General features: G+C 42.8%; 1 protein-coding gene across 4 annotated transcripts in view; it reads right to left on the bottom strand.

Annotated features, from left to right (window-relative positions):
* The window catches only part of CAST (calpastatin), a 46,858-nt gene that overhangs the window by 22,479 nt on the left and 12,654 nt on the right, over positions 1 to 11,725 (bottom strand). For 3 of the 4 annotated variants that reach the window (XM_031062820.1, XM_031062822.1, XM_031062823.1), the window contains one exon: positions 1,235 to 1,294. In XM_031062820.1, the coding sequence (XP_030918680.1) occupies positions 1,235 to 1,255 (21 nt within the window). In that variant the 5' untranslated portion in view covers positions 1,256 to 1,294. Of the gene's footprint in view, positions 1 to 1,234; positions 1,295 to 11,628; positions 11,708 to 11,725 lie in introns of those variants that run through there. The other variant, XM_031062821.1, reaches the window with a different exon arrangement.

Here is an 11,725-nt window from a genome sequence, read left to right as displayed (position 1 = left end):
AATGAACATGACACAAATGAGTTTGCCCACAAACACAACAGGGAGGAGAAACCAGATGCTGGCAGATGCCTCCATTCGTGAGTAATGATGATGGTGCACAAACAGAAAATTTGTTTAATTGCCATTCAGCTCTTAGATGTACATGTGCATGGAGGAAAGGGGTTTTAAAAGGCTGAGTGAAATGTAATGGCTAATGCAGAGATGGGGATGTAGGCCAGAATGAACAGGAGGAAAAGGTTATCACAAAGCAACTTCCCATTTCACAAATGGAAAAAAAAAATTATCACTGTGAAGGTAACCAGACCTCAGCTCTGACTGTGCCAACACGCTGTAGGGTGCCCAAAAGGTGCCTGGCAGGGCCTCCAGCAGTGCCATTTACCTGCAGAGCTGGCTCTGCCTGCACCAGAGCACCCACAGGGACCCCTCCCACCCTCACCCCCCCATGCACTCCTTTTCTGGCATTTACACAAGGTTCGGGCAGCCCGAGCCTTTTCCACCACACAAGTCCCTGCTGGCCTGCTCTGGCATGTAGCTTTTGTTGGTTTTGCTGCTATGGCTGTGGAAAATGGAAGGGGTGGGGGGAGAAGCATTAATCATCTGTTTGAACAGCACAGGTAACTCCTGTTGGGCAACGTGAGGACAATGACTCTCTCCTAACAAGCAAAGGACAGGACTGATGACACAGCCCTGACACTGAGGAAGCCTCAGTCTTAAAACAAGACAGAACAAGCGTGAAGAGCAAAGGCCGGGGAGCTGTCAGACAGAGAAACACAGGAGATTAATGAGAAGATGCAACTGTACGTATAGAGAAAGCTGAGGCTCATCCTGGCTTTGTTGAGTATGTGAAAAATCATCACCAGGTAAATAACCCTGCAGTTACACTGGAGGGAGCTATACACATGTCACAAAACTGACAGAGCAAAAATTTAACATTGCAATTAATTGTCTTTTTATTGCTGTTGTAAAAACCTCTGGCTGCTTTGAATAGCCCCTTTTTAGGTTGGCTTTTTTTGTTTTTTTGGTTTTTTTTCAGAGGAAACTAAGCTACAATAAGAAATATGGGTAAAGTTACTCAGTATCAAAGTGTTAAAAATTAAATTCCATATGAAGCCACTCCATGGCATAAATTTATGTTTGGTGATGCTGAAGAATAAATAGACCCATATGCTAAAAATTAAATTTCATGGCTTCATACATGTGCCATGCAAGCATTATTTCTTTCTGAAATTCTTACCCTAGTTTCAGATGGCTTCATAATTTGTGGTTTTGATGCATCCGCAGAAGGAGACTGCTTCTAAGAGGAAAAAAAAACCAAACTTTACTTCTGTAATAAATACTTGTATCAAGCAAGCATAAAGAATCCGAATTCACTTGTTATCCAGATGAAAATTAAGAATGAATAATTTCTGAAAATTAGAGTTATTATTTGACATCTTTTGCCTGGCCTGTATTTCTACAATGCATTCATGTAGAACTTTGACAGTTTGATGATGTCCACAGACCTTCTTTAAGCATTATTTTTTCTCCTCTGACATGCACTGACAGCAAATTTTCCAGCAAGTACCAAGGCAAACTCAAATCCTGTTCTCACTCTGAAGCACATATACTTACTTTGCAGGATTCACCCACACTTTTTTAATTTTTTAAACAAAAATTGCGCCTTTGGATTTACTGGTTTGTTACAGAAAACTTTTAATACTAAAGAATCAAACTCAGATATGTCAAGACAAAAAGAAGTAGTTAATATGTGAGCCACACATGTCCCCCTCAGTCTTCCTATATATCATCTGACCTTTTTGGAACCCCACAAAGGATATGGTCTGTTCTCCTGGCTTCAGGGATGTCAGTCCAAAACCACCATGGTGTGTTGCTGTTGTGGCTATATCAAACTTCAAAGCCCAGAACATTCTAGCTGGCTCATCAATACTTTATAAAGAAGTAACACTACGCCTCTATTCCTGCTTCATGCTCCTCTGCTTAAAGGTGTATTTTGTATTTTTGCATATGCTCAAAGCTGTATTCTATGATTCTGTGATTTGCCATCTCTGTCACAGTAACACATTAATAGGTCACATTTAAATTTACAGCACAATTTATCAATTTTTTTTTACTTTTTCTCCTTTCTATCAATTTTTTGACATTGTCTCTGTTTACCATGCTACTTGGAGTATGAAAACACACACAAAGTTTGAATGAACAGAAGCCATATTACTACTCTAGACCCCAAGGTGGCTTCTTACTTCCACATGGAAAAAAATTTAATTCCCCTAACTTTTTGCAGCAATAAGGATTTTTCAGCAATAAGAGAAAAGCTGCACAGAATTTAAAATGCACACTATGATGAAAACAGCTGGTCTCCCCACCAGCTTAGTTGGTGTCTCACACACCTCAGTGAGAGGTTTGATTGTCCCAAATATATATAATAGAGAATCTGCAGTTGTCACACTGCAGAAAAATAAACGAATAATTGCTGCTTCCATATACCTACAGATTGACTACTTGACAGATAGCAGCTTTTGCATGGGTGGAGACACACAGAGGAATTAAAGAGCCTCCACATCAGGGCGAAAAATGAAGTTTTTAATAACCTTTTAACCTATTTCTACTACCACCATCAGGTATTTTTTCTTAATTTGCTCTTTAACAGTCTTCCTCTCCTTTTCTTTCCTCAGCAAGAAATTAATCTGAATTCCTTCTGCATGACTAACAAGTAGGTATCTGTTCTACACGTTCATATTAGTCACCATAGTCCCTGTCTGTTTAATAATGAGAACATTTATCTGAGCCCTTCCTTCCAGCCCTCAGGAAACTCCTACCAAGCCACAGTCTTAAATTCTTTTTCTCCCATGTCTCAGCACAGCAGCACCACCACAACCTGCAGGGATGAGTCAAAACTTCCCAAAATCCCATCTGCTTCTTCCTGCCCTGTGCAGCTGGAGGGCAGTGACCAGCAGAAGCAAAGAGGTGAAGAAGGGAGGTACTCATGGAGGAAGAGGAGCTGCCTGAAAATAGAAAACAGCTCAATGCACAGCTGCTGACCAGGGGCTGTGGAGGACACCAAGCCATCCTCCCTGGGGTCAACCAGGGGAACAAAGCCCTGAGGAGCCAGAGGAAAGCAGGACAGGTGGGAAGAGAGCATAGGACAGGTGGGAAGAGAGCACAGGGACTACGACAGAGCACCTTGCTTCACTTTCCCCACTTCCCACTCAAGTCCCACAATAAAGACCCACAATTTTCCACTCTCTCCCCTGAAAGAGCCACTCCAAGGAAGAAGCAGGGTCCTTGTTCTGCCAGCCCTTCAGCCAGCAGGGTCTGCAGCCAGACTGACAACACCAAGAGCTCCAAGCCCTCTGTCTGGTGTGGTCACCACTGTGCCACCTTGTCACCGCCAGCCTGGCTCTGGGATCAACCTCTTACCCCACGTTGCTGTGGTGCTCCTGTCCCCAGGACCCTGCTCTGCTGCCAGCTGTGCCCAGATGTTTCTGCCACAGCTGCCCAGACGGACTGCAGAAGGCGTGAAGCAACACCAGGATGTGTGTCAGGTGTGGAGGTAAATAGCGAAATGCTGCCTGGCAACCTGGCAACAAAACCCTCCTGAGGCAGAGGAGTTTTTTGTTGTGTGGCTGTGGCACACCCTGCTCTCACCCTGGTGTGCTCAGCCCCTCACAGCAAGGCTGGGGTGTCAAACAGTGAGGGTTTAACCAGACCAGGAGGCAGAGAATGTCAGGAGATGCTGCAAAGGGAGAGGGGGTTGTCCTCTGAGCTGTCAGGGATCCCTGGAGAGGAGAACCAGCACAATCAGTGCTGGCTCCTCTCTTCCGGCAGCTGCACCCCCCGTGGGTCATGCCTGAAACCAGGCATGAGCTCTGGAGTCTCGGGTGTGGGATGTCTCTGCTTCAGCCCGTGTAACTGAAGAAAGAGCCTGAACTCTTCCGTTTCCAGTCTTGAGATTGTTTATTAATTCTTATCTATAAAATTTTCTTTCTGCCCAGCTGAGATCTGCTCAGCAGGGCAGCTCGAGGCACTCTGACCGCCCCAAAGGTGGTGTTATCCTTTTATACTACAAACTATGTATAACATACTTACACTTCATTCCCAATACCTATCATCTATGTTAGTGCACTTCTACTCTAAACCAATCCCAAAGTGCCAACCTCACTGCAGAAAATGGAGAACCAGAAGAAGAACAAGAAAGGCCAGACACACCCAAGTTCCTCCATCTTGTCCCCATAACTCCCATACCAAAAATCCCAAAACCTACATTTTCACCCTGTGATAATTTTATTATTACACCATTCAAACCTGTGTGACTTTCAGGTCTTCATACAAAGTTGGCAACTTGCTCCAGGGGTCATAATCAAATCTCCAGGTGTTCTGGGCTGCATGCCAGGGTCTCTGAGCCCCCCTGGCGGGGTCCTCAGCAACTGTGGACACCTGGAGGGATGTACTGAGTTCCAAGACTGGAGGGTGCTGTGCCAGCCCTGGTGCCCTGTGAGTGAGGTGCAGGAGGGATCCCAGCTTGCGGGATGGCTGACACACAGCTCTTGTGTCAGAATCCAGGACATTCCTCTGCCTGCCCTGGAGGACTCCAGACCCTGGCAGGGGGCTCAGAGACCCTGGCACAGAGTCAAAAACAGCTGTACCTTCGATTTTAACCCATGGAAGCAATTACCAACTTTGCCACAAGAGTTTGAGTAGAATGATAGTGAATTTATCACAGGGTGAAAAAGCAGAATTTTGGGGTTTTTAGAATGGGGTTTCAAGAGGCAAGATGGAGCAATCTGGGCATGTTCTGTCTTTCTCCTTCTTCCTCTTGGCCTCCATCTTCTGCTGTGATGGTGGCACTTTCGGATTGGTTTAGAGTAGAAACTCACTGCCTAACATAGGTGATAGGTACTGGGAATTTATTGTAAATAATCTACACGTAGTTTTTAGTATTAAAAGATAACACTGCATTGAGGGCAGTCAGTGTGCCTGAACCCAACCTGCTGGACAGACCTCAGTGGGTCAGAAAGACAATGTATTAGATAAGAGAAAATAAACAACCTTGGGAATGAGAGCCAAGGAATCCTGTCTTCTTCTTTGGTATGGGGCTGGGAAAAAGAGACTTTCTAACACTTCAGGGTCATCTTGACACCAGAGACCTCGTCACTCTTGTGTCAGCTGGGACGGAAATCCACAGCACAGCATCCAGGACCACTGATGGCCCACCAGGAGCTGCTCCCTGCCTAAGACTCCCAAGACCACCACAGCAGGGACTCGACATACAGGGAAGAGGTTACAGGACGGCACGGATTAGGAAAAGACTGATCCCTGTTAATTACCCCTGCAGTGTGGGGTAATATCAATCTTTGGACAGAAGCTGACCAAAGGACCTCAGATGCTCTTGAGTTAGAGGATGGCTTTACAGAACGGACTGATGAAGAGATCTGGGATGTAATTTGATCGAATTAAAAGAAGGAATACCCTTGGAAACTCATTTGTTAAGTTAGCAGGGCAGTATTTGCGCTGGTTGAAAGAGAACTGTCACAGAAGCCAAGCAGTAGGTTAGCAAAAGAAAACAATCAAAAATTGGTTATCCGATCTCACTGTGAGTATTACAGAAATCTGCATGAAAAATGGAAAGTGTAACAGGAGAAGAAGAAAATAATGACAGTGACAACATCAAAATTAAACATTTGAACAGCTCAGAGAACTGGATGCAGATGCCCTCTGAAAAAATAAAACAACAGGCAAATAAATCCATGAGTGCTCTCAGTTTCACAGACCTAAAAATCTTCGAAACTACCCCAAGTGCAGTGAGAGCTAACATCAACTAAAATTATAAATTCTGGAAACTTGTGAGGAAGATTCATCAGGCTGAGGAAGGTCATTGCCCAACCTCAGAAAAGAGCACAATGCACCAGGTGGAGCTCTTAAAAACCAGAAGAGATGCTGCAAACACTTAGCAAGCAACCCATAGAGAAATGCTGAGATGGCAACAAGAAGATGAGTAAGAATCAACAAGAATAAAGCAACAAACCTCCTGAGGAGGACACACTGTCAGTGCAACTTTTCACTTTAGAGGTGACATTTTCTCCCATAAAATGGAGAAATTGGTCTGTAACACTGGGTTACAATCTTGCTTTCAGATAGCTGAATAAAGCAATGCTCCTGATCTCTGACACTGGTGGTAGGCTGAAGGCAGCAACACAAAAATCCAAACCAACACCAAACCCTTCCAGACAGGCAGCAATGCTGACAAAAACAGGCGAAGGCCATAATGTCACAGACTGAGATTCTCCTACCAAAAACAAACAAGGGAAGAGGACTCTGGGGAAAAGCCATCTGTTGCTGTGACAACATAAATATGAATGTAAAATATAACTTCCAGCCTCTTTGGCTTAAGCTCCTCTAGGTCAAGTGCTAGCAGAATTTTTGCCATCACACTGCAGCAGAGATGAATATTGAAAGATAAGAGGACAGGTTTAGGGGGAAAAATTAAGAAAAAGTATGTATGAGGGAATTAGTGGCAGGGAAAGGTGAGTCAGGACCTGATGCTTTGTACTCTGGTCAGGGCCCCAAGAAAATGGGAAACAAAGAAGTGACTTAGCCTTTAATAAAGAATCTTTCAGGTCTGTGCTCAAAGATCTTCCTTCTGGAGACAAGAGTCACTCTGAGGCAAAGGCTACCTGGATAAATCAGGCACCTCCAGCTCCAGCAGCCTTTGGGGGAGCTTGAATAAACATTTTTAGAGTGATCTAGCTGAACCCGGTCTAGAACAGAGGACTGAAGAGCTACCCAAGTTCTCTTGTGGGATCCCACCCTTTTGGTATGACTGAGTGGGGGCTGCTCCTCAGGCTTAGAGCTCACAACACCTATGATTTCACAACTACTAACTCACAAGGTGTGTATTGCTAGGGAAAACCTAATCTACCTGCCTATGAGTGGCTGCTTCTCTCCATGAATGGCCCTAATACCGAGCTTTAATTAATGGCGCTTGTAAGATGTGGGCAGCAAAAGCTCTTCAGAGAACCATTGTGAAAAATAATGGGTTATTTCGCTGAGGTGTGAAATACCACTTGAGCTGTTAAGAGGTTAAACCTCTCACTTGCTTTGATGGCGTGTGGCAAGGGCTGTGCAGCCCTCCCATCCCTGGACACACTCACAAAAGGCAGAAGGTGGGACAGGGATATCACCAAGGGGGTGTGTGTGCACATGTACAAATAAATATATAGATCTATAAACATGTATATTTAAAGCTACACAGCATGTCAGACATGCAGTGACTCAAAATGGGAAAAAAACCTAAGCATTACCCCATTATATATCTTTTATTGCTACAGTATCTATAATAGCTGAGTTAAAAAATTACAACTTTGAGTAATTTTGGAAATATTCTACTGTTTTACAACTGCTGCTCTTATATGCAGCTCTGCTATTATGTTTCTAAGAAAAACAACAGCTTATAAAGAGAAAAATAAAAAATACCCACAACAATCAAGAAAATAATATTCTTAAGATTTCAAGCTCAGAAAATTTTGTGGAGGCTTAATACTAAGAATCCAATTAAATGGGAGAGCAGGATGCAGGTTTCTAATTAGTACCTGTGTATTACTGAGACACTGGTGTAGCTGTCGGTAGAGATGCTTCCTTGTACTTTTAGCATTCATAAATTCAGCTGGTGTGAATATAACTGAAAAATATCGACAATCTATTACTACCATTATTGTTCAAATTTCTGCAGCTACTATTGTGAAAAAGAATAACCCTTAAATTTAATTATTCTGCCATTTTCTCACCACGCAGAACAAGCATTTGCAACAATTATTAATCTATACCCAGAAGCAAGAACAACCACCATTTAGAGATGGTAACAGACACAGAGGAAATACAGCCATTTCCTCATGAAACAAAAACATGACAATTTTTTCAAGGAACTGGCTTGAACCAGGAGACTGAGGTGCTGATTAATTTGTAAAGACACTTATATGGCCTCAAGTGCTACTAAATTTATTGATGCTCATGGAACACTGAGCCAGACAACTTCCATTACACAGATTCACTGGTTTCTTTCACTTTGAATATTAGAATAAAATTTCTGCCGTTCTGGTGCGGAGATGAAACTCTTCAATACTTCACTACTGAATTTTATGCATCAGCTAAAGGTGGTTAACCACACTACTCAAATTTAATGCAACAGGTTTTTAAGCAGTGTTTTTAGAAACAACCTACTTGCATTTGAATTTGGTCACACTAAATGAAATGTTAACATGCAAATCAGTGAGTAAGACCAGTATTATATTTACCACAGTGTAAAACAAGGCTTCACACCTCCTAGAAACTGACAAACCACCTTTAGCTGAGATGTCTGTTTTAAGATGTCTGGATTGCAGCAACCTAATTCAAGGCTTAATACTGGCATGTTTGTTTTTCTTTATTTTAGCAACTCTTAAGACTCTGAAACAGCTTTATGCTGGAACAAAACACAACTGAGGCCAGTGAATGATAATTCACTTTAAGTAATTTTTGTACTATTTCACTCTTCCTTTAACTTCCAACGCCTCAGTTTATGCTCACTTATATGCAGGAAGATAGGACTGTAAAAAAAAATTTGTAAGTCTCCCACAGCTGATGGCAAGAAGCACTGTGCCTGTTTGCTTCTTCTGGAAGCAGAGGGAAAGCGTCTGCTAGCTGATATAGGTCATGCAGAGTATTTATACAGTAAAAACTTTACATACAGTGCAATTTGTGGCCATGAGGAATTACTTAGACTCCAGCATACAGCTTGGCTTACTGCTTTAAAGACTTTACTATATACAAAGGCAATTTCTATTTAATGTCCTTCCATGATATTGGAAGTGATCTGGAACTAAAGTCAGTATATTCCAAGCAGAGTCACAGACTTCATCTGCTGCCTTCACATTCTGTGTGTCTGCAAACAGACCACTTCAGTATCTCAGGCTGAATAATCCTTGGTTCTTTTAAATTAATCAACTTTAAACTAACTAATCAATTTTAAATTAATCAGCTTTAAACTCCTCATTCTTGTTTCTCTTTAAAATGTACTCTTCAATTACCTCCTCCTGGAAACTTCCTGTTTCTGTGACAACAAACTACAAGCTGGCACGCTCTGAAATTTCACTTTCACTCAGTCATATTCAGATATTAGAAGCAGTGCCCCAGTCCTGTCAAGCCTCTTCTCAGGTTCCCACTCTGCACAAGAGTGGATTTACAGTAATGTCTGAGCTAGTCACTGCAGAAGAGCTCCCCTGCTTTTGTGGGCAGCTCAAAAATCCTCTTTTCACTTTCGCCTCATGTGAGCATTTAGTTGCAACTTTTCCAGCCAACTGTTTCCATTTTCTGCATGCTGTTTCAAACACCAGGAACATTCCACAGTCGTCTGCAGCAGCAAGCTGCAGGCTGACAAATAAAAACCAGGAAAACAGGAGATTGGGTGCCAGCCACATGCCACGCTGAGCTCAGCTGGGATTTGTGTCACTTGGTCTGCAGTGTCACGCCACACACTGCTCTGCAGGGCTGGGATGCAAAGGAGAGCCACAAACAGAAGCAGTGTTCCCTAAAGGGGAAGGTTGGAAAAGACACTGAAGTTACATAAAACACAACTTCATCTCGAGGCTAAAAGTCTCTGAGGTATTGAACTTGATTATTTCCACTGCAGCAATCAAGCCAGGCAATATCAAATGTGAGAGAAGCCCTCAGAAGAGAAAATTTGGTTTTCACTCCCAGAATGCAGAGAAAATGGAAAGAAAAAATTATTTGTGAATGGCTGTGTGGACTGACACACACGTGGCTACCAAAATGAATGGAGAACACAGGAGAATAAATAAAAAACACCAAGTCAGGGAATCGTAATAGAGCTTGGTTGTTAAAATATCATCTAAGGGCAGCACTGTATAACCAGGGGAGGTGGTGCGCCATTGGGCTTTGTTTTTAGATAATTTTAGAAAATTTCAACATTGTTTTATTATTCCCACATAAAAAGAGGCAGATTGGGGCACTTCTTGCTTCAGCATTGGCTTCTACTTAAAATCACTTCACAAGGGCCTTCAGCATGCTCTGGAGGAATAACTGCATTATGGTTCAGTTAAAAAATATGAAATGTCCACTTTGTTGGGGCTTTATCCTGCCTCACAGGGGTGTTCCCTCCTGGGGATCAAAAATGTTCATTTTCTAGGTGGTTCCAGCACTTGAGCTGAGCATGGCATAAAGGCAGGCACAGACCTGACTTCTTCCATAAAGCCAGCAGGGTTTCTGAGCCTTAAGGAGCTCCCAAAGAGTGCTGAAAGCTACCACCCTCCTGTCTCCATGCCAGGTTCTCCCTTTGGCAGAAGAGACTCTGGAGAAAGCCCCAAAGTTTTAATGAGCACAAGCATCTTCCTCTCAGGGAAACAAAGGGCAAAAATGGTGACAGGGGAGAGGCTGGAGACCAACTCGGTGAAAAAACAGCTCCTTTGCTTTCTGGAGATAGAGGTTTCTTCTCTACCCTCACTCCCAGTCCCCCAAGGAGCACCAGGGCAGCACAGCCTTGCCCAGAATTCAAACTGGGAGTGTCCCCCTAATGTGCAAAGCTGTACAACCAGAGCCATGAGGAAAAACCAGTCATGGAGCTCATTTCTGCAACTCCAAGATCAGAAACAGAATTTTTTGTAAGCTCTACATACCCCATGTATCTAACCACTCAAAGGAAACAAAAAAACCCCAAAACCCAAAAAACCCAAAGCCCCAAACCAAAAAAGTACTCAAGAAAGCACTGTTATATAAAAGACTGAGTGTAATAAATGTTAGTCTAGAAAAGAGAATGTCTAATGCAGAAATGCAGAAGTAGCTATTATAAATTGTATTATATAAATCTAAAAAAATACACTATTGAGGAAACTAGTTACCAAAAAAAAAAAAAATCAAGAACTCAGCAGAGGTGTCTTCAATGTTTAAAAATTCTGGGCTATTTCATGCACTACTTAACTGTCTCCAAAGGAGAGAGAACATTACCAGCAATAATCAACCAGTGGCATTACTTAAGCAATGCCTAGCTATCTAATTTTCACTACTGCAGAAAGAATACAATTCATTCAAAAGTATTATTTTTTCGAGATGTTTTAGTATATTTTAGATATGCTAAAACATATCTAAAACATATATTTTTAAGCACAATAAACTACTAATACCTGAGCACAGTTCAAACAAGAAGTTGCTCTTGCAGATCACCACACCCTGACTACGCAATACTCTGCACAGAAAAAAAAAATCACACAGGTCTTGGAAGCCAGAAGAGTGTGGGCTGTGAGCAAGGAAAAAACACCAACCCCGCCCCAAAACAGAAATGTAAATACAGAACAACTCAGACACCGCTTTCTCTTCCTTGTCCCTCTCTTCTCCAAACCGCCGTGTCACGTGGTAAATGAAAAGGCCATTTCCAGTACATTCAAGTAAATAAATTCAAAAGCTTACTAACTACATGGTGGTCTGGAATGCCTGAAGCCTGCTGACAGTGGAGGCACGCCAGAAAGCCCCGGAGCTGGCAGCTGGCGTTATCTCAGCCTGCAGAATTCCCAGAAGAGGGGGAAGAAAGGGCAGAAAACGATCAAAGGAAAAAAAAAAGAAAACTGCAACATGGACAGAACAAACCTCAGGCAGGGGCAGCAGGACAGTGAAGCAGGAGCAGCTGACTCACTTGGTGGACGTGAGGCTCCTGTTCTGCTGCAGGGACACGGCCGCCTCTCCC

The sequence above is a fragment of the Geospiza fortis genome, unplaced genomic scaffold (assembly GCF_000277835.1).
Source record: "Geospiza fortis unplaced genomic scaffold, GeoFor_1.0 scaffold208, whole genome shotgun sequence".
Lineage (NCBI taxonomy): Eukaryota > Metazoa > Chordata > Aves > Passeriformes > Thraupidae > Geospiza > Geospiza fortis.
Note: the sequence above shows the minus strand (reverse complement) of the source record. Positions and strands in the feature narration are given on the sequence as shown.